General features: G+C 45.1%; 1 protein-coding gene across 2 annotated transcripts in view; it reads right to left on the bottom strand.

The window, feature by feature from the left end:
* ccser1 (coiled-coil serine rich protein 1) overlaps window positions 1-23,756 on the bottom strand; it is a 1,210,497-nt gene that overhangs the window by 351,067 nt on the left and 835,674 nt on the right. For both annotated transcript variants that reach the window (XM_033022379.1, XM_033022389.1), the window contains exon 9: window positions 17,723-17,800. In XM_033022379.1, coding sequence (XP_032878270.1) covers window positions 17,723-17,800 — 78 coding nt within the window. The remainder of the gene's footprint in view (window positions 1-17,722; window positions 17,801-23,756) is intronic.

Below are 23,756 nucleotides of genomic sequence, written 5' to 3'. Positions count from 1 at the left end.
CCATCCACCAGGAGTCGGGTCGCAGCAGCGCGCCACCGCAGCTCTACACGCTCTGAAGCTGGCCAGCTCCACGATGGTAGGTCCGCAGCTCCGCAGACTCCGTGACTTGAGCCCCCAGGTCGTTCCGGTTGGAGGCCACTCCACGGTGCTAGGCCCCAACGACAACGGAGATCCGACAGGGAAAAGGTCGGGTCCCCGTGCAGGGAAGAGATTTAAAAGTTTCCCCCACCCACCCCCAATGTGTTCCTACACATTCACTCTCTTTTCCCCTTTGAAAGAGATCCCATTGAATATGTTCCCACACGCTCAGCAGGTGCTGCGTTCAAAATCCTAACCAGCTGGCGTGTCTAAATATTTTGCCTTTGGTTCCTTAATCACCTTAAACCATGTCTTAAAGGAAGATATTGCTGTTCAGATAAAGGATTAACAGTGTGACTACTAAGGCTGTGTAGATTCTTGGTTGCCTCACGGCAGTGTACTATCTTGGTTAGTTTACTTTCTTGTGAGAAAGGCTTTCTAATTAATGTCTGCGGACTCTGGGCAAACCCTAGTGAATCCACCCCAACTCCTCGGCCTAATTAAACTTTATCTTTTAATCTTTTGCACCTCATCAACTTGATATGCCAACAAACCTCAAGAAACCGTCACTGCAAGTCAGACTGTACCTCCAGTGAATACAGAATCTCTTTTGAGCAGGTACAAACCTGCATAATAGAGAGACAGAGACAGTGGGTGAGGCTGTAGAAACGTGAGGCAGAAAACATTCAGCAGGTCAGGCAGCATCTGCAGAGGCAGAAGCTGAGTTAGGACCTGAAAGGCTGATGAACTTTCATTAGATTTCCCCATATCTGAGGAAGGATGTTGAGGCAGTGGAAAGGGTCCAGAGGAGGTTTACGAGAATTATCCCAGGAATTATTGGGTTAACATATGATGAGTGTTTGACGGCACTGGGCCTGTACTCACTGGAGTTTAGGAAGATGAGGGGAACTCAGTGAAACTTTCCAGATAGTGAAAGGCCTGGATAGAGTGGATGTGGAGAGCATAATCCACTTGTGGGAGAGTCTAGGACAAGAAGGCACAGCCTCATAATAAAATGAAGTACATTTAGAAAGGAGATGAGGAGAAATGTCTTTAGTCAGAGTAGGGTGGCCAGCTTTCTCACTCCCAAATAAGGGATGAAAGGTCAAAATAAGGGACAAATTCCCGACGGCAATTCGTTGACGGACTCAGCCGTGGCTGGGTGAATGATGAGTTGACCCAGTTGCTGGACTGCACACACAGCCCAGCCGGAGGGCCAGCTAAGGAGCTTTGGCCCGCGCGATATCGCGAGCAAAGTCCGGCACCCCATCCAACTCGTGAACCGATGATCGGCCATGAGAAGGAGGGGTGGTGGTGTCGGCAGTAAGCGAAGGTCTGAAGGTTGGACAGTTGGCCGGGCCGCCGACAGACGGGGCCACGGGCGAGGCGCTGTTGCTGCACAACATGGGCTGCACTACGTCGGGACGGGTGAGGCGGGGTCGAACGTGTCGCTCTGACCCGACAGTCCCCTCGACCCGAGTAGTAGCAGTCAAATACAGGACAAGGGCGGTCCAGTATGGGAGAAACCAATTTAGCCCATTATACGGGGTCCCGCCTAATACCGGACAGTTGGCAACCCAACATCAGAGGGTGGTGAATCTGTGGAATTCATTGCCACAGACACCAGTGGAGGCCAGGTCAATGGATATTTTTAAGGTGGAGATTGACAGATTCGTGATTACTAAGGGTGTCAGGGGTTATGGACAGAAGGCAGGAGAAAGAGGTTGAGAGGGAAAGATAGATCAACCATGATTGAATAGCAGAGTAGTCTTGATGGGCCGAATGGCCTAATTCTGCTCCTTGAACTTATGAACGACCCCAACTCCAGTCCCGGTTGCACAGTGGCACAGCTGGTAGAGCTGTTGTCTCACAAGGCCAGAGAACCAGGTTTGATCCTGACCTTGGGTGCTTTCTATATGGAGTTTGTCGGTTAAAAAACCCCTGTAAATTGCCTCCTAATATGTTGGGAATGGATTGGAAAGCGGGATAACATTAAACTCGTGTCAACGGAAAGGCAATACAAGATTACAATCGACCCATGTACACTGTATAGATATATGTTAAGGGGATAATGTTTAGTGCAAAGTAAAGATAGTGAAGTCCGATCTAAGATAGGCTAAGATAGGTCACCAACGAGATACATAGTAGTTCAAGACTGCACTCGAGTTGTGGTTGGATGATTCAGTTACCTGTAACAGCTGGGAAGAAACTGTCCCTGAATCTGGTGATGTGCAATTTCACACTTATTACCTTTTACCCAAATGCTTTCTATGGCTCCTCTGTAGAAACTAAACTAAACTAAACTAAAAAGTCACCGGCTAAAGCTCCTTAGGGATTTGGGTGATAATGGTGATGGGAAAACTCACACTGAGCAATCAGGGTCAGAACTGAATCTGGGTCTCTGAACTTGCACAAACCAAGGCACCAGAATGTAATCAGTGGAATCGTCGGTGTGTTAGCCTCCTTGCTATTATTAATGAGGGTCCTAATGCCCACGTAAAGAAGCTGTCAGCCATGTCTGAACATCAGCCAAGGCGGTCATCAGAACCCTTCCAGACAAAATAAATGACAGCTCTGCTGCTCAAAGCCTGGGATCAGTGTCACCGGCAGCTGACATCCTTCAGCATCGTAAGAAGTGTAGACTGTCAGAACCTGCCTGTTTGCAATTGAAGTCTCCAAGGACTGAAGGAATAATAAAAGCAAACGAGCACGCTTATCCCATTCAGACATGGTAATTATTCAACAGAATCCAAATCCTTATCTGAATTATTTTGTCAAAAAAAGATGATTGCACCATAATGAACCGTTTGAAGTCAAAACACCTGAAGACACCAGGATATGGATCTGAGCTGATCTCATTTTACACCTTTACACCTTTAATTATGAGCGTACATATGCTCAACAAAAGACATTCCACTAAGACCCATTAGAAGTGGTGCCAACTCTCAACATTTTGAACCAATTATCTCATCTCTTGTGCTAAATAAACATGGATAGGTCCTTACATTAAAATAGAGAGATTTTTCATTCTACCAGCACTCCGAGTCTGAACAGAGGTTTAGTACAGATCTCAAATGGCAGGCCCGTACGAAGCTTTTCAAAAAGGGGGGTGGCATGAAAGGATTTTATGTGAAATAATGTGCATGCAGCGCACATCACAAGAAGCCCCTCGCGTCTGGGTTCCAAGGGCCCTGAAAACTCTGGGGTTTTAGATGCTCTCTGGTGCATTCTGAGCCTTATTTTTGCACAAAATCTATGACCAATATTTCAGAAATAATTTTGGTTGTCAAGAGTAATGAGTGGGTGGAATGGGAAGATTGGGGTCATTGTTACATACATTTTTTTTAAATCAAGAATTGTTGTCCTTGTTTTAATAATCAAGTTGTACTGTTGTAAAATGTTATGTAAAATGTTATAGAGGAGAATGCAAAAACTGCAAATAAAATACTGTACGTTTTTGCAGTAAAGAAAACTTTTATTTAGAAAATGATTTTGTGTTGATTTGATTGCCTGTTACTGTGAGACTGTGTTAGTGTGTGCAGTGCACCTTTAAATGGTCCTCCTGACCTAACAACTTCACATCACATCAACTTCAACATGAAATAGTGATGTGAATGCATTTAGTTCGACTTCAAATTCCATTATGAAAATTGAAGTCAAACTAAATGGTGCATTTACATTATTATGACCACTTTCAAACTAATCAAATTTCCTGTCATGCTATTATAACAAATTCTAGTTCCATGATGACTCATAAACAAGATCACAAATCACATTTTGAATTCTCAAATGTAATGTGGTAGATGGGGAGGGGAACACAGGGGATGTCAGTGAGGACTGAATAGAGATGGGAATGGGGATCAGTGTGGGGTGGAGAGAAGGGGTCCCAGGATAATGCGGATGGAGGGGGGGCGTACAAGAGAGAGAGAGAGGGGAAGGGGCAGAGGAGGTGGTGAGGAAGGAAGGTCAGCGCTCCTCGGACAACACTGGCTGCCTTGGCCGTCCCTGTCCACCGCCAAGTGCCACCACCAAAGGGGGAGGCAGTTGGGATCTCCTCGCCACCGCCTCCCCTCCCCTCCTCCGCCAGCCAACAGGAAGGTGCGGGGCCGAGCGGTGCAGGTGCTTCAGACAGCGGAAGGAGGCCTCCCCCTTCTTTCCTCCCTACCTCCATCCTCCCACTCTCGGCGTGCAGGAGGATTTGTTTTGAAAGCGGTTATCGCCGTTGGTGGAGTGGCACTCAGCGGCCGCTATGAGGGCTGGAAGGGTGCAGGAGGAGGTGGAGCCGCCGTCGCCACTGCTGCTGCTGTGCGGGGCTTGTCATTCACTCCGACCCTCCATCACCCCGTACTACAGCCGTCGCTGCCGCCGACCAGAAACGTCACTTATTCCTTTTCTCCAGAGATGCTGCCTGACCCGCTAAGTTACACCAGATTTTTGTGTCTATCTTCGGTATAAACCAGTATCTGCAGTGTCAAGCCGGGCAAAATGACATGGCTTTTAGGTTGCCCGGCGGGACTTTAGGTGGCCATTGCGAGCCCTGCTCCCTCCCCTCCCCTCACATCCCCTTCTCCCCTCTCCCTCCCTTCTCCCAATCTCCAACCCCCCCCACTTTCCCCGACACCCGCCATTTGTGGACCCAGCCTGTGATAGCTAGATCCCACTAATAGTATTGCACAAGGGCCACATCATCTGTTTTAGTAACATTGATTAGGGGATAAATGCAGACTTTGGGAACAACACCCCCCACCTCTCCACCCCCGCCCCGTCGCCTTGCTTCAAAATGGATGGTGGGAATTTACACTCAGTGGCCGGAGCAGGTGTGTGGCACTGGTCCATTGACAACATTGCCTGTACCCAGTTGAAAAGCCCGCTGCCTCCGGGGGTTTGAAGCGGGCGGGCATACACCGCACCCCCCCCTCCCCGGCCCGGAGAAACAGGAACTCCTTTTTGCCCCCAGATCATCCCGCATATCGGATTGGACCCTTCGCAGGTAGTTTAACATCCCCAAAATAAAACAAACAGATTCCCTCTCCTGGCAACACAATGCAATATTTCACAGTCCCACCCACCCAAACTAGTCCCGCAGCGTCGAGGCGTTCTGATCCCGCCCACAGCGCACGCGCGGAGAGACAGCATAATTTTACGTCGCATCTGCGTCTTTGATAACTAGCTTCCCCCCCACTGTGCAGGCACGGATGGTCGAAACCAGAATTTCCCGAATTTTGCGTAAATTCCTTCAAATTGGAAACACTGATTGCACTCCAATTTTTTTTTTCTCTGAATTTTTTTAACTCTGGAATAAAAGTGGGGTGCGATCGCACCCAACGCACCCAACGCACCCCCTCCTTCGGACGGCCATGAATGGAAATATAAATAATTACCATTCATCGGTCAGGTTGTGCTTCCATTATGATGTAAGTAAAATACATTTGAGAGTACTGAATTAAACCATTGTTTAAGCTCAATGTACAATGCGACAGTTCATGTAGATCAATCCCAATTTCCAAAGTCTTAGTTATTGACTTCATTGATTGATTGATTGATTGATTGATTGAAGGATACAGCATGGCAAAGTCAGCACTGGCGATAACCTACGTCACCTGGCATCTAGGTCAGGAGAAGTCAAGCTACGCTCACTGGCGTCAACCCACTGTCGCCGAAAAATTTTGAACATGTTGAAAATCCAACGGTGACCAGAAAGACGCTACGATTGTTTGGGCGACTGAGGAGACTACTCACGACCATATAGGAAACACTCCGGCGACGATGTGGCGACAGCCTAGTCGCCTGTAGTAGCCTAAGTGGGACAGGCCCTTAAGGGAATCATTCTGAAGAAGAGTAAAGCCCCTATCCCACTTACGTGTCGTTGGCATGCTAATTACGCGACATCATGGTCGCATTGAGGCGCGATGGTCCCGCGAAGCTATTTTTTCATCATGGTTAAAACCGGCCTTGACTAAAAATAGGTTGCCGTTTTAAAAATCGATAATCTTTTAGTCGCAAGTCCAGTCGTAGCCGGTTTTCTTCATAGTCGAGGAAGGTTTTAAACATATGCGTGGGAGGTGGTACGAGGTTGCAGGTCACCTCGATCTTGATTTTTTTTTTTTGCGTGGCGAGTAAGGTCACCAGAGGTTGCTGTTTAGGTCTCCTAAGTGGGACAGGGGCTTTAGAGTGTATTCCCCCAGTGCTCTCTCCCCATCAACGTGCCTTCAATAAAACACAGGATTTGGCTGGTAACAGGCAACTAAACCATCCTATCAACAACTAGAGAGCAGTTCTGACCTAACCTCTACTTCATTGGAGACACTTGGGCTATCTTCAACTGGACATTACGGGACTTTATTTTAGACTTACTTTAGAGATGCAGCACGGAAATAGGCCATTCGGCTCACCGTGTTTGCGCCGACCAGTAATCACCATGTGAACTAGCACTATCTTACTCGCTAAGCACAGTTTACAATTTTACCGAAGCTGAATAACCTACAAAACTGTACGGGTTTGGAGTCTGGGCGGAAACCGGAGCACCCGGATAAAAGCAACGCAGTCACAGGGAGAACGTACAAACCCCACACAGACAACACACCAGATCAGGTCTCTGGTGCTGTGAGGCAGCCGCGCCACTGTGCTGCTCTTTTGTGTGGGTAGATGGTGGAATCTGCGGGGCAATAGATGGGAATGTGGGGAGAATAATTGGGTTGGTATAAATGGGTGCAAGATGGTTAGCATAGACTTGCTGTCTGTAGAATGTGTTTCTGGGTTGTAAGAATCCCTCTTAAGATAAATCCTCCATTTTAAGTAGTATCTTGGCACATTATTTAAGATCTCTTGTTCCTGACTCTTCGTGAAGCAGTTTTTTCCTATCAACCCATTCTCCATTTCCACGATTAATAAACCCTCCTGGTTTTAAAACCCTTTCTCAAATCTTCCTTCACCCTTAGAAATACAAGGAACTGGAGATGCTAGTTTTAACTCTCCTTCACATTCCCATGCCAGTCTGAAGAAGGGTTCCAACCCAAATGTCACCTATTCCTTTTCTCCAGAGAAGCTGCCCGACCAGCAGGGTTACTCCAGCATTTTGTGTCTATCTTCGGTACAGACCAGCATCTGCAGTTCCTTCCTACCCACAATGACCTTTCTGTCCCGGGCCTCCTCCAGTGTCTGAGTGAGGTCACACGCAAACTGGGGGAACAGAACCTCATATCCTGCTTAGGTAGCTTACAATCCAACAGTATGAACATTGAATTCTCCAATTTGAGGCAACCTCTAACAATCCATTACTCTCCTTTCTCCCCCACATTACCCTTTCTTTCCTTCCCCCCTCTTTTCCTGGACCCTTACCTAATACGCCCCTCCACCTTCATTCCTTCCTCTGACTTTACAACTCCCACTCTCCAATCCTTTGATCTCACGCCTGATTTTTTTTTAAACACTGGCCTTTGTCCAACCATCTGCCTATCACCCCCCCCCCCACACCCCTCTCCACCCCCTCGCCTGTGTTCACCCATTACCTGTCACGCTTTGTCATGCCCCTCCTCTCTTCCAGCTTTCTTTCTCCACCCACCCACCCCTCACCAACCCAGTGTGCAGTATATTTTTTCCGTGGAAGTTGCTTGACCGGCAGAGTTACTCCAGCACTTTGTGTCTTCCCTCAAACTTCTTGTAAGGGGAACAAGCCCAACTCTCTCCGCAGAACTGAAATCTATCTATCAAGGCATGACCTTACACTGAAGCAAAACCTCCACTGCTGTGTGTGCACAAACAGAAGCCTCCTTGCAAACAAAACCTCTGCAGCTGATAATTCCATGACACCTACATTGTTATTAAGTACTCATTTTTCAATATCTGGGCATTACTTCCAAAGACAGCATGTAGGTTATTTATAGGATTCATTGGAGATTCTCTCAAGGAATAATGTCTCAAGTATGAAGGAACGGACAAAGGGCACTTCAACATTTCCTTCTTCTTATTGTACCTCTTTCCTAGAAAATTGGTTGGAATCAAAGAGTAGGGATTAATGTGTCCCTTTCAGAATGGCAGGCAGTGACTAGTGGGGTACCGCAAGGCACAGTTCTGGGACCACAGCTATTTACAATATACATTAATGATTTAGATGAAGGGATTAAAAGTAACATTGGCAAATTTGCAGATGACACAAAGCTGGGTGGCAGTGTGAACTGTGAGGAGGATGCTATAAGGATGCACGGTGACTTGGACAGGTCGGGTGAGTGGGCAGATGCATGGCAGATGCAGTTTAATGTGGATAAATGTGAGGTTATCCACTTTGGTGGCAGAAAAGGGATGGCAGATTATTATCTGAATGGTGTCAAGTTGGAAAAGGGGAATACAACGAGATCTGGGGGTCCATGTTCATCAGTCACTGAAAGTAAGCATGCAGGTACAGCAGGTAGTGAAGAAAGCTCATGGCATGTTGGCCTTCATAACAAGAGGAAATTAGTAGAGGAGCAAAGAGGTCCTTCTGCATTTGTATAGGGCCCTAGTGAGACCACACCTGGAGTATTGTGTGCAGTTTTGGCCTCCAAATTTGAGGAAGAACATTCTTGCTATTGAGGGAGTGCAGCGTAGGTTCACAAGGTTAATTCCCGGATAGCGGGACTGTCATATGCTGATAGAATGCAGTGGCTGGGCTTGTATACTCTGGAGTTTAGAAGGATGAGAGGAGATCTTATTGAAACATATAAGATTATTAAGGGATTGGACACGCTAGAGGCAGGAATCATGTTCCCAATGTTGGGGGAATCCAGAACTGGGGCCACAGTTCAAGAATTAAGGGTAGGCCATTTAAAACGGAGATGAGGAAAAACGTTTTCACCCAGAGAGTTGGGAATCTGTGGAATTCTCTGCCTCAGAAGGCAGTGGAGGCCAATTCTCTGGATGCTTTCAAGAGAGTTAGATAGATCTTAAAGATAGTGGAGTCAGGGGATATGGCGTGAAGGCAGGAACAGGGTACTGATTGTGGATGATCAGCCATGATCACATTGAATGGTGGTGCTGAATCAAAGGGCCGAATGGACTTCTCCTGCAACTATTGTCTATTGTTGGAGGTTGACTTTCGAGAGCCCCGCTGCGGGTGCCTGCGGACTTACCATTGCGGAGCTCGCGATCCCTTTGCCAGGGATCGACCTCGGAGCTCCACCGCAGGTGTTTGCTGACAACATCATGGAGCTCGCGATCTCTGGTCAGAGATCCACCGGGAACCCCAAGGAGCTGTGACTGCCCTGACGCGGGAGTTTCGATCGCCCCGACAGTGATAAGGCAATTCGCGTAACACTGTACCGTAATTGGTACACGTGACAATAAAGACCTTTGAAACCTTGCCACCCACAGTGAAAAGCTTTTTTGTTGTCCATACACTCAGAAGTGTTTGGAGAAAAATTAGGAAATTTGGCTCATCAAGTCTACTCCACCATTCAATCATGGCTAATCTATCTTTCCCTCTCAACCCCATTCTCTAGCCTTCTCCCCATAACCCCTGACACCCTGCTAACAGCTGGAAAGGAATTATTTATCTTCTGCCTTTTCTTCTGTGGTTTTAGTCCTTATTCCGAGCAGGCAGCAACGTAATCGCTAATAAGTCTACCTTTCATAAGATGATAAAATAATTACTACACTTCCCAACTTAATTCAAGTATCCAGAAAAACTTGGAGTTTCCTCACAAAGATAATCAATTTATTGCTTGATTTGATTCTTACGTTACTATCGCCTACAAAAGGAAAGAAAATACAATGTTTGTAGCATCTAAAATGCATCAAAATACCCAAGGTGATTCACAGGGGAAGCATCAAAGCAGATCAATGGAGTAAGGATGGCACAATGGTGCTGCAGTAGAGTTGCTGCCCTACAGCGCAAGAGACCAGGGTTCGATCCTGACTACCGGTGCTGTCTAAGTTTGCGGAGTTTGTAAGTTCTCCCCGTGACCGCGTGGGTTTTCTCCGGGCACTCCGGAGGGACAAGTGTTACCTCCTCACTTGCATCCAATTTCCCAATCTATTTCACCAAGGGAGTGAAATAACACAAGGTCTTTAGGTTCACAAATCAGCCTGATGGAACGGGGTAGCAACTAATCCACTGCATGATATGACAATTAGAGTCTATTTAAAAGCACAATTGTAGAACTAATCTTGAACACCCAAAGATAGACTTCAACAGACAGAGAGATTTCCTCTTCTAATTATATGCCACAGAATCGTGCCGCAGTTTCAATTCAAAGCCGCAGCTGAAAGAAAACTCACACAACTCCAGTCGTGACTATTTTACTGTACTTTTGATTTGAGATGTTAAGGATTAGAAATTATTATCATGTTAATGTGGGATCAGGATCAGTTCTGTTCAACACAAATTCCCCAACATTTTGGTTCAGTATTGGTTGATAACTGACAGTCATTTTGTTTCGAGTTCCTTTGCCTGGAGTTCAATTGAAACCAGCTTTAATTACCAACAGCATTACCTCAAAGAAATGGCACACGTTTCAGAGGCTATCCAGCCCAAAGGTTCCTGCTCACATAAGTGTCTTCCCACAAACTGTTATAGAGTCATAGTCACACAACGTGGAACAGGCCCTTTAACCTAACTTTTCCACACTGACCAACGTGTCCCATTTACACTAGTCTCACCTGCCTGCGTTTGGCTCATATCCCGCTAAATCTACCCTATCCAGATACCTGTCCAAATGTTTTTTAAACGTTTCACAGTGCTTCGTAATGTTAAAACTAACAAAGCAATAACAAGCTAAACACATTATTACTCGTTTAGAATGAAAGTCAAAGTTTAAAAGTCCTAGCTTCTGTCGTCTCTCCTATTACTGACAACCTTCTACCACTGCACCACAGAGAGCATATTAACGTATGGCATCTCTGTGTGGTATCTCAGCTGCACGGAGGCAGAGAGGAGAGCTCTTCAGCGCGTCGTCCACAGAGCGCAGCGGATTATTGGGACACAGCTAACAGCCTTGGAGGGCATCTACCATACACGGTGCCTCAGGAAAGCTGTCAGCATCCATAAAGAATGGATGCCCCCCATCCCCCCTGGACTGTCTCCCTCGGATGGTCACGTCGCACAGACGCATCTGCACTTTAGTCTGTTGAACTGTTTTACTGTTCTTTTTACAATCCATGTTCTCGGGATATCTAAATTCAAATTTTATTAGATATTTATGTTATGACATCGGTTGGAAGCTGCATACCAAATCTCGTTGCGCTTATGTGCAATGACAATAAAATATATTATTATTGTTATTATTATTTTTATTAAACAAAAGATTCAAAGAAAGCTTTATTTGAAAATGATTTTTAAACATTTCACAGTTCTTTGTAATGTTAAAACTACCAAAGCAACCGCAAGCTAAACTCATTAGAGAAGGAGGGTCTCTACCCGAAACATCACCCAATTCCTTCTCTCCAGAGATGCTACCTGTCCTGCTGAGTTACTTCGGCATTTTGTGTCTATCTTTATTTACAGTGGTAGATTCAACAACTCAATGGTATTTTGCCAAAAGTAAAGAAATGAAAACCAAGAGATTTTGTATTTATCAATATTCAATCTGCAGCATCTAGAATGAATTACAAAGCTTTAAAGAGCTGTTATATAATTACAACATGTGTTTTTTATTGAGTCCATGAACATATTTATTGATGGACACAACGGAATCTAAATCATGACTTTATTGTGGAGTACGAACAGAGAAATATGTCTGATAATCCAATGTATGGCCGGCAAACAGCCAAGCTTGTTACCACATGATTGTACGATTGTGACCAATAAACCTCTCTGCCAATTTCCACACCACATTAAAACCATAAGCCATTCCAAACAACTGCAGATCCACAAAACACGTGGGATTTTGAGACTGCGAGTGTTCTCTGCATACAGACTACGGGCGATGGCGATCAACGAACCTCTCACTGCCACATTTCATTTTCATTTTATTACCATCAACAAAGCTCACATGCCAAATACATGGAGGGTGAATGAGTTAGTCACTGCACAGGTGATCACCTGCTTTGCAATTCACTGATCTCTGATTAAAAGCAGTGACTTGCGCGTGCGAATCGCAGGCTGCGTTCATGCGTTGAGAATAATACTGGCTATATTACTGATGGGCGGCACATTGCTACCTCACACGCCAGAGACCTGCGCTTGATCGATCCTGACCACGGATGGGTAGCGTTTACATGTTCCTCCTGTGACCGTGTGGGTTTCTTCACACATCCCAAAGACTGCGGGGTTGTAGGTTAATTGGCCTTGTGTGTGTGGAGTGGATGCGAAAGTAGGATAACATAGAACTATTGTGAATGGGTGATCGATCGCTGGCATGCATTCGGTGGGCTGAAGGGCCTGTTTCCATCTTGCATCTCTAAACAAAACTACTTCTGGTGTTGTTAATACAACAGCACAGTACCTTGGTATCACAAGATCAGTTGGAGGGGTAAAGGGCAAAGAGCTTTGAAGAGCTAACTACCATGTGAGGGCACAGGCTAGTAGAAAGAACTGAGGGCAAAGATGATGGGATCCAGTATGACATGAGAAGCATTGGGGTGTAAGATTGGGCTTTGGCAAGGCTGATCTGTTTTGGCCATCCTTGATTAATTTTAGTTTAGTTTAGTTTCGAGGTACAGCGTGGAAACAAGCCCTCCACACCGCCTATCAATAACCCGTTCACATTAGTTCTTTGCTATCCTACACTCACATCCTACACACTGGAGACAATTCACTGGAGCCAATTAACCTACAAACCATCACATCTTTGCAGTGTGTGAGGTCACCAGAGCACACATTGAAAACTCACGCAGTCACAGGAAGAATGTGCAAACTCCGCACCGACAGCACCCAATGTCAGGATCGAACCCGGGTCTCTGGCGCTGTGAGGCAGCTGTTCTCTACAGCTGAGCCACTGTTCCACCAATCCTGATGACCAGCTTGCTGGACTAATTGGAACATTAATGTGCACTCTTTATTAATGTCCCCTCCTTATTAATGTCCCAAAGTTTTTCACACAGCAATTACAAACTCATTTTCACTGAGCTATGCGAAGGGATATTTGAACAGATGAACAGAAGCTTTGTGGGAAGGCTGCATGAGTATCTTAAAAGAAGGAAAGAGTGTAAGTAATGGAGAGAGATTTAGGATGGGAATTTCAGAGTTTGGGGATTTGGGTAGCTGAAGCCTTGTCCTCAAATGGTGGAATGAATGAATGAATAAATGTGGAAATGAGCAAGAGAATTAGAAAACCATTAATATTTCAGAGGGCTACAATGTTCGGGAAAGTTAATGTCCGAAGAAGGATCCCAATCTGAGGCATTACCTATCCAAGTCCTCCTGAGATGCTGCCTGACCGCTGAGTTACTCCAGTACATCATCCACTGCCTCTCCCTTATCCATTCTACTTGTTACATCCTCAAGTCCTTCCAGTCACAGGAACTGATCCTTCCAATCCACAGGAACTGATCCAGTGTTGAGAGAACATTGGCAAATGATCACCAATGCATCCACAATTTCTAGGGCCACCTCCTTGAGTATTCTGGGATGCAGACCATCAGGCCCTAGGGATTTATCTGCCTTCAGTCCAAACAGTTTACCTAACACCATTTCCTGACTAATGTGGATTCCCTTCAGTTCCTCCCTCCCACTAAATCCTCGGTCCCCTAGTATTTCTGGGAGATTGTTTGAGTCTTCCTTAGTGAAGACTAAACCAAAGTACTTATTAAACTGTTCTGCCATTTCTTTGTTTCCCATTATAAATTCACCTGTCTCTGACTGTAAGGGACCTACATTTGTCTTCACTAATCTTTTCATTTTTTTTTACATCTAAAGAAGCTTTTAGAGGCAGTTTTTATATTCCCCACAAGCTTTCTGTCATGCTCTTTCTCCCCCCTCTTAATCCTGTGTTAAGTTCTAAATTTCTCCCAGTTCTCCGGTTTGCTGCTTCTTCTGGCCAATTTAACACTTGGATGTAACACTATCCTTGATTCCCCTCGTCAGCCACGGTAGAGCCGCCTTCTCCTTTTAATTTTTTCACCAGACAGTGATGAACAATTTTTGTGTTCATCCATGCGGTCTTTAATTCTTTGCCATTGCATCTTCACCGTCAACCCTTTAAGTATCATTTGTCTATCCTAGCTAATTCCCGTCTCAAGCCTTCCAAGTCTCCTTTCTTTAAGTTCAGGACCATAATCTCTGAATTAACCGTGTACTCTCCATCCTAATGCAGAATTCCACCATTTTATGGTCACTGTTGCCCAGGGGCTTTGCACAACAAGATCGCTAACTAATCCTTCCTCATTACACAATACCTAGCCGGTCCTCTAGTCAGTTCTTCTACATATTGGTGTTAGTGTATGTGTTGATCGCTGGTCGATGCAGATTCAGTGAACTGAAGGGTCTGTTTCTGCACTGTATCTCGAAAGATTACTTCTAAAGACCCTCTAAAGAGTTCTACAATCAACCTTCAATACACCATTCAACAGTTTTTAGGCGACTTCAAACAATAGTACTCTTATTTGCCTGCACACTTAGTGCTGCCCCCTTTAAATAGAACTTTGTGTTGAAAGGAACTGCAGATGCTGGTATATACCAAAGTTAGACACAAATTGCTGGAGTTCCTCAGTGGGTCAGGTCGCATCCCTGGAAAAAAGGTATTGTGGTGCGTAGGTCCCGAAACGAAAGAGAGGAGTCAAGTATTTCGAGAGGCACCTTTATTTGTGTTCCTCCCGGTTGTAGGGAAGTCCACGAGAGAAAGATGGCACCCAAACCCTTGCCTTTAAACCCTCTGGTTAAGGGCCGCCTCTGGACTGAACCATTCTCGTGCCGAGGGGTTTGACAGTTAGGATGGCCCGACCCTTGGGAGCCGCCACAGTATAGGTGATGTTTTGGGTCGGGGCACTTCTTCAGAGAATAGAACATTATTGCTCGCTGGAGTCGTTATTTGCTGCAGCATGCAATTTAACAGCCGAGTTTCGTACAATAATTACCTCCTGCAGTTAACCAATTTTAAATCACATATTCTCAATAACACACAGGTTTTGCTGTTCAATGGATCATTTTCAGCCGTGAAACTGCCTTTAAACAATTGCATAAGAAGGAACTGCAGATGCTGGTTTAAACCAAAGAGAGACACAAAAAGGTGGAGTAACTCAGCGGGACAGGCAGCATCTCTGGAGAGAAAGAATGGGTGATGATTCGGGTTGAGACCCTTCTTCAGACTTCAAACAATTGCCTTCTGCTTGGGACACCCATCCATTGATTTATAAATATAATCAGATACCTGTCGGGTCAAGCCCCATTTAATTTCCAGGTTAAAATTTACCCACAACTATACATTACTAATGTCTACGTTAGTTTATTTTGGCCCCCCGAGTCCGCACCATCCAGCGATCACCCTACACTAACACTATCCCACACACACTAGGGACAATTTACAATTATGCCAAGCCAATTAGCCTGCAAACCTGTACATCTTTGGAGTGTAGGAGGAAATCAGAGCTCGCGGAGAAAACCCACGCAGGTCAGGGGAAGAATATACAAACTCTTTGCAGTGAGCACCCACAGTCAGGATCTAACACAGGTCTCTGGCGCTGTAAGGCATCAACTCTTCCGTGGTGCCACCGTGCTGCCTGAAGTATGCCGGTCTCCTTACTCATTTTATGCCTGAGGTTGCTCCTTTTATTGCAAGGAGTCTGATATATCTCCTCTTGCACTTGTAATTAACTGTACGGTAATCTTTGATTTACATCACAACCTTCTCAGTGGGTGTTGCAAGACAGGATTAACTTGACTTAATAGGACCTTGCTCAGTAAACTGAGTTATTTCTGTTTCAGATGCAATAACATTGCTCCGCTGACTTGGAGTCTCAAGAAATAAAGCACAGCTGCCTGGGTTTACCTCAAGAATTTTCTTTGGCAAATTAATAATAGATATTTCATCCTTACCAACGTCACTTCCCGTGAGATACATCATCACAGATTGTCAATGTTTCAGATTCTATTTTAATCAGCTATGAGACAAACCCAATGAATTTATTTTGTTTCCAGCAGATTGGTTTGTCATGGTGCTTCCATTATTATTTGATTGAAATTGAGATCATTTGGCCCATCAGGTCTATGTTATCCCCCAGACAGACAATCCCATCAGTCCCATTGCCTCTCTCTATTTCCCTGTTACACAGGTCATATAGTCATAGAGTGATAACAGTGTGGAAAAAGGCCCTTCGGCCCAACTTGCCCACACCGGCCAACATGTCCTAGCTAGACTAGTCCCACCAGCCTGCGCTTGGTCCAAATCCCTCCAAATTTGTCCTATCCACATACCTGTCTAACTGTTTCTTTAATGTTTGGATAGTCCCAGCCTCAACTACCTCCTCTGGCAGCTTGTTCCAAACACACATCACACTTTGTGTGAAAAAGTTCCCCCTCAGATTCTATTAAATCTTTTCCCCTTCACCTTGAACTTATGTCCTCTGGACCTCGATTCCCTTACTCTGGGCAAGAGATTCTGTGCATCTACCCAATCTATTCCTCTCAGGATTTTATACACCTCTATAAGATCACCCCTCATCCTCCTGCACTCCAAGGAATAGAGACCCAGTCTACTCAACCTCTCCCGATAACAGGACCCACTAGTCCTGGCAACCTTACAATGTATTTTCCTTCAAGCACCCTTCAATTCCCATTTGAATCTATTGCCATTAATCTACACTCAGGGATAACTTGGTAGCTGATTAACCTGCCGATAAATCCCTGGGATGTGGGAGCGAACAAGAGCACCTCCGGGTAATCCATGCAGGGATTATCAGACAGGAATTGAGGGGCATGTGGGAAAGAAGAGGACACGAGGGAATAAATGGGGGAATAGGAGTAATGGGATTACTCTAAACGACGGCAAAGATTTGATGAGCCAAATGGTCTGACACTATATTGTAAGAAAGGATGAGACTCTGCTAAGTCTCATAAGGAAACATAAGCATTAGTGCAAATGAAAGAACAGTTCGAACAACTGACTTGCCCTCAAATTACATCCTGGGTATCAAGACGCATTTTTCCGAATCCATTTCCCTTTACGCACCACGTGACACATGGAAACAACTTCGGAAAAATCAGGATGAGCGGAGGCAGGGATCCTGGAAACATGTGACTGAAAAACAACATTCTGCGTCTCCCAAAAGAAGGCAAAAAAGGCAATGCCTATTCTTCTTCTTACAATCCAACTTGCATGGTTGGATCATGAAGGTGGATTTCTTTTTTTCTCATTGTACAAAACTACCATTGTGATTTTATAATAGTTGAAACATTCTCATTTCCATTTGTTGAGGTTTATCATTTTCTGCTATGATATTTTAATGTAGCAGGTTATTTATTTGTTACAGTACAATGCACTTTAATTCACACCAGAGAATTTATGGGGGATGCTGGTTCAAACAAGTAATTAAACGAGTAAAGTGCTTAGCTGTAATAGACAATGATCTGTAATTATCTTATTCTGAGACACAAGGTTGGAACCACAGACGTACAGAAAGACGGATGTAATTTCTGAACAGCCCATTAAACATATGCATGAAGCAGCAGGCAGCACAAGTAAATAGGCCAGGCATGAAATAAACACCAGTAAAGGAATAAGGAAGAACAGTCACTTACCTCGTGACTGAGGATCTCCGTTTGCGTGGACTTGTCAGCTTGCGAGGTGAGTGTCTTTTGCAAACTTCGATGACTATCCTGTGGAAGAAATTGCACATTGCTTGTTATTGGCAACCATGCAGCTCTTCCAGCAAAGCAACTAGAATGATGCATGTTTCCATAACAACATTTACACAAAGGTAGAACACAAAGTGATTTCAGATTCAGGGACAGTTCAACTGAACAATTCTATCAGCAACCAGAGAACAATCTTGAGCTGCCATCTACCTCATTGGAGACCCCAAAGACTATCTTTAATTTGACTTTTCTAGATATTATCTTACACTAAATGTTATTCCGTTTATGATATCTGCCAACTTTGGTTGGCTCAACTGTAATCAAGTATTGTCTTTCCACTGACTGGTTAGCAACAAAAACCTTTTCACTGTACCTCCGTACAAGTGACAATAAATGAAACAACGTGCTGGAATAACTCATTGGCATAGATAGGGTTTACAGCCAGAATATTTTTCCCAGGGTGGAAATGTCCAACACTAGAGGGCATAGCTATAATGTAAGAGGGGGGAAAGTTTAATGGAGACGTGCTGATAAAGTAATTTTACACAGTTATTTTACACCAGACGGCATGATGACGCGTGATATGCATGCGACCGCTTTTTTTTTTAAATGCTGTTTTTTTTCCCTTTTTCCTTTGGCCCATGAATATGTGATTTGTTGGGTTGTTTGTTTGTTTGTCTTTTTACACAAAGTCCGCGAGCAATGCCACTTTTCATTTCACTGCACATCTCGTATGTCTATGTGACGAATAAACTTGACTTGACTTGAGTGGTGGGGGCCTGGAACGCATTGCCATGGCTGGAGACTGAGACAGATATGATAGTGGCATTTAAAAAGCTTTCAGATAGCTACATAAAAGTTCAAGGAATAAAGTGATATAGATCATGTACAGGCAGATGAGATCAGTTTGACTTGGCATCATTGGTCTGCACAATCAATGTGGGCTGAAGGGCCTGTTCCTGTGCTGTACCATTCCATGAAATCTCTGGATCAGGCAGCATCTCTGGAAGACATGGATAGGCAAAGTTTTGGTTTGGGTCCCTTGGATCTGACGACCCAAAATGTCACCCATCCTGTCCTCTAGAGATGCTGCCTGACAGGCTGAATTACTGCAGCACTTTGTGTTCTGCACAAGATTCCAGCATCTGCAGTTCCTTGTGTCTCCAAACATGTACAAAGGAGCACTTATCAAAGCAACATTGGAAACTGACCTACATAAGGAGACGGTAAAACAAATGACCTAAACTACATGCTCAAAGTCTGGCAAAACTAGTTAGCTAAAAGGAGTACACTAAAGGGCCTGTCCCACTTGGCCGTCATTTGCGCCTCATTTACTCGTCATATGTAAAATAGGTTGATGCGTTGTGACTCACGGGTAGCGTGTGGGTAGCGCGGGACGGGCGCATGGAAAGGAGTGGAGGAGTGTGGAGTTGCGCACGGTATCGCGCGGCGCTCCAGGATTTCGTGCTACACAAAATCCACGCTCGGCACCTGCGTGAGGTATCACGTACGCACGCTGACACATTGACGTCACATGCTGCGTCCCGACGTCTCACGTGTATCGCGTGGTGACGCATGGTTGCGTCACCGTGCGTAACCATGCGTCGCCCCGCGCCGCAGGGTATTCTAATGACGTCACGCGCACCAGACGGCATGATGACGCGTGATTTGCACGCGACATCGCACGTAACAACGCGTCGACCTATTTTACATATGAAGCGGAAATGAGACGCAAATGACGGCCAAGTGGGACAGGCCCTTACAGGAAGAGAAGAGGTGGAGAGATTTAGTGTTTAGTTTAAGGAACTGCAGATAGACACAAAAAGCTGGGGTAACGCAGCGGGTTAGACAGCTCTCTGGAGAAAGGGAATAGGTGAAGTTTCAAGTCGAGATCCATCTTCAGGAAGAAGAAACTTGCCAAAGTGAGGCCCAGCGCAAATTGGAGGAACAGCACCTCATATTTCGCCTGGGTAGTTTACACCCCAGCAGTATCAACATTGACATCTCTAATTTCAGATAGTCCTTTCTTTCTCCCTCCTTCCCCATTCCCTTCCCAACTCTCCCACAAGCCTACTGTCTAGTTTAGATTTGGGATACAGCATGGAAACAGGCTCTTCGACCCACCGAGTCCTCGCCGACCAGCGTTCCCCGCACACTAACACTATCCTACACACCCCAAGGTCAAATTACACTTCTATCGAAGCCAATTAGCCTACAAACTCATATGTCTGTGGAGTGTGGAAGTTCCTACTCCACTGCCACACTCCCCACAAGGATTTGCATTACAGAGCGCAGTGTTAGCAATCAGTGGAGGTTCAGGACTGAAGCTGTCTGAAGAAGGGTCCCAACCATCACCCATTCTTTCCCCTTTTCATACCTCTAATTTCCATCTCCTCTGAATCTCAGTCTGAAGAAGGATCCCAAACCAAAACGTCATGTATCCTTTTTTCTCCAGAGATGCTGCCTGGTAAGCCAGCATCTGCAGTTTTTTCTTACACATGAAATGTCACCTATCATGTTCTCCTGAGATGTTGCCAGACTCGTTGTGCTACACCAGCACTCTGTGTCTTATTAGGCCTTTCATATTTAGCAACATTCATTTCACTGGAGAGGAATGATAGAAGAGGAGAGAAGCAATTTCTGCTTCTTTTTCATAGAGCAAATGTGAATTAATTGTTTTCATGTGCTTTAAAATATTTCAAAGCTAAATTTTGTGGTAGCTTTAATTGTTCATAGTTCTTCAATGTTTGTAAATTTAAGAGATATCTGTGGTTCGTCTGCCTATTTGACAGCTGGCTCAGCTGCAATCACCAAGGCACAGTGGTGCGGTGGTAGAGTTGCTGCCTTACAGTGCCAAAGTAGACATAAAGTAGTCTGAAGAAGGGTCTTGACCCGAACCATCACTCATTCCTTCTCTCCAGAAATGCTGCCTGTCCGGCAGAGTTACTCCAGCATTTTGGGTCTACCTTCTCACAGCCCCAGAAACCTGGGTTTGATTCTGACTAATAGGGCTTTCTCACGGGGCGACTTGACGCAAGAGGTAACCAGAGTTGAACATCGTGGGAACCTCGTACGATAACCGTACGGCATTCGTGGACCACCGTGGACCACTGTGGCGCTAACGGCAGGTACTCGTGTAACTTGTTGACTCGGGAGAAAATTCAAGCAAGCTTGAATTTCTCCAAGAGTGACTTGTACACTAGTGGTTGAACATTGAAACATTATATGGACGTAGTGGCTAGTGCGATATCCGTAATAACTCTTGCGTTTACTGTGGGAACTCCTGCGAACGGTGAACCCGGAAGCTGGACAGAGGGGACAGAAGGTGAGTAAAAAAGGTGGTCTCAATATCGCCAATGGAACATGTGTCCATCGAGGACGTCCCATCTCATTGTCATTGTTGGAGAATCTTTTTCACTGGAACACTTGCAGAGATGGCTCCCAGAAAAGCTCAAAGAAAGGGGGTAAAGCATGTCAGAAAGGTTTTTGCCAGAATTGGAGGATTGGAGAATGAGGAGGAGACGTAGCAAGAGAGACAGGTGGAGTGGCAACAGGAGATGCCACAGATAACACTGCCTGTGGGCTCCTTGGAGCAGGGAGAGGGTGAGCAAGGTGGATTTCAGATTGCCTCCACAGTAGCCGTTTGTGAAGTTTGTGAATGCACTTTTATCCTCTTCGCACAGCACATTAAGCAGTTTATCATATTGTCCAAATAGAGGTCTCCGTTGAAAGATGGGCTTCACCCAGTGAGACTTCCTCTTAATTCTCTTTTTAATTAATCTCACCCTTCTGCCTTCACGCAAGCGTCCTCGATTCACATAGAGGGCTGCTGCACACAGCGCGTCAATGAAAAACACCACCATCCTGTACTCTAAACTACTTAGTACAGGCATGTCTCCAAATGAGCCAATTTAACCAAGGGAGGATATTTATAGTGTGTGAAAAAAAAAGTGACATCATTTGTGCCACGTGATGATTTAACAACACTTCACAGTTCACAATGTTCATTCAAGATTTAATGGGAAAGCTCGGGAGACGGACAAGTCACTCGCATAAATAGCAGAAATGCCGAGTACCCGTGGGAACTCTTTATCTACCCCCCGTTATATCGTGTGATATCGTGCTAGACCACGACCACTTCACTCTGGTTATATCTTGCATCAAGTCGCCCCGTGAGAAAGCCCCATAAGGGTGCTGTCTGTATGGGATTTCCATGTTCTCCCTGTAACCGCATGGGTCTTCACCGGGTGCTCCAGTTTCCTCCCATGTTCCAAAGACATGCAGGTTTGTTGGTTAATTGGCTTTGGTAAATATTGTCCCTACGGTGTAGTATAGAACTAGTGTATGGGATTTCATTGGTTGGTGTGGACTCAGTGAGCCAAACCAAAACTAAAACTAAAATTAAAATGTTAGTTTGGGACCTTTCTTCCACCTGATCGGTCACCTATCCATGTTCTCCAGAGATGCTGCCTGACCTGCTGAGACACTCCAGCAGTTTATAACTTTCTAGCCATTCACACTACTTCTGTGTTATCCCACTTTCCCATCTCTATTAGCAAATTACAGCAGCCAATTAACCCGCACATCTTCGGGATGTGGGGGAAAACCAGAGCACCTGGAGGATACCCACGAGGTCACGGGGAGAACGTACAAACTCTGCACAGAGAGTACCCGGTCAGGATGGAACCGGGCAGGGTCTCTGGCACGGTGAGGCAGCAGATCTACCCGCTGCGCCACTGTTGCCTGTTTAGTGGAAGCTTCAGGCCAAAGTGTGGCACAACTTCATTGAGTTTAATTACACCTGTGTTGTAATTCCAATTGGTTCACAGCTGAACAGCTGACAACCTTTTGCACATCCATTAGCAGATGGAGTGCTATATTTGAATAAAACAACATTTATGAATGAGATAAGACTTTCTTTTTAAGCACAGCAATAGATGGCGTGCTGTTCTATTTTCACTTAAAAACGATCAGGCAGATATCAATTGACCCAGATTGTTTGTTTCGTAGCTGGAAATTTGTAAAACGTGTTTAAAAAACAGTCGTGTGGCAGATTATTGTAAGTAATTTATTCCATTTGGAAGAAATCATCACTTGTCAGGACAAGTTAAATCTTTTTGATTTAAATACATTGGAAGTACCAGACATTTAGTTATATATGTGTTCAAAAAGGAACTGCAGATACTGGAATATCGAAGGTACACAAAATTGCTGGGGAAACTCAGCGGGTGCAGCAGCATCTATGGAGCGAAGGAAATAGGCGGCGTTTCGGGCCGAAACCTTATATATACAGTTTTAGTGTAGGATTAGTGTAAATGGGTGCTTAATGACTACCATGCACTCAGTAGGCCAAAGGGCCTCTGTCCATGCTGTACCACCCATCTGCCAGCCAAACCCCCCTCACCTGTAACTTTCCATCACTTGCCGGGCTTTGTCCTGCCCCCACCTCTTTTCCAAGATTCCAAGCCAAAACATTGTCTATTCATGTTCTCCACAGATGCAGCCTGACCTCCTGAGTTAGTCCAGCAACTTGTTTTGTTTCGTTTTAGTTTAGTTTAGTTTAGTTTAGAGATACAGAGCGGACAAAGGCCCTTTGGCCCACCGGGTCCGCGACGACCAGCGATCCCCGCATATTAACACTATCCTACACACACTAGGGACAATTTTTACATTTACCAAACCAATATACCTACCTACCTGTACGTATTTGAAGTGGTCATGTTTGAGTTTTACTCTGTATCATACTAGGATAGACTGACCTCTGAATAAGCAGGTCATCCTATGAAAGACTAAATAGCACCTTGTATCCATTGGAGTCGAGAAGAGTGAGATGCAGTTTGAGTGAAACCTCTATGAATCTGTGAGCTCTATGACAGAATGGACATGGAGGAGACATTTCCTCTCTGGGAGATTCGATAACTGGGGGGGGGCCACGATATAAAATTTAGGGGTCACCCATTTAAGACAGATCTGAGGT

This window comes from Amblyraja radiata, chromosome 1 (assembly GCF_010909765.2).
Source record: "Amblyraja radiata isolate CabotCenter1 chromosome 1, sAmbRad1.1.pri, whole genome shotgun sequence".
In the NCBI taxonomy this organism is placed as follows: Eukaryota; Metazoa; Chordata; class Chondrichthyes; order Rajiformes; family Rajidae; genus Amblyraja; species Amblyraja radiata.
Note: the sequence above shows the minus strand (reverse complement) of the source record. Positions and strands in the feature narration are given on the sequence as shown.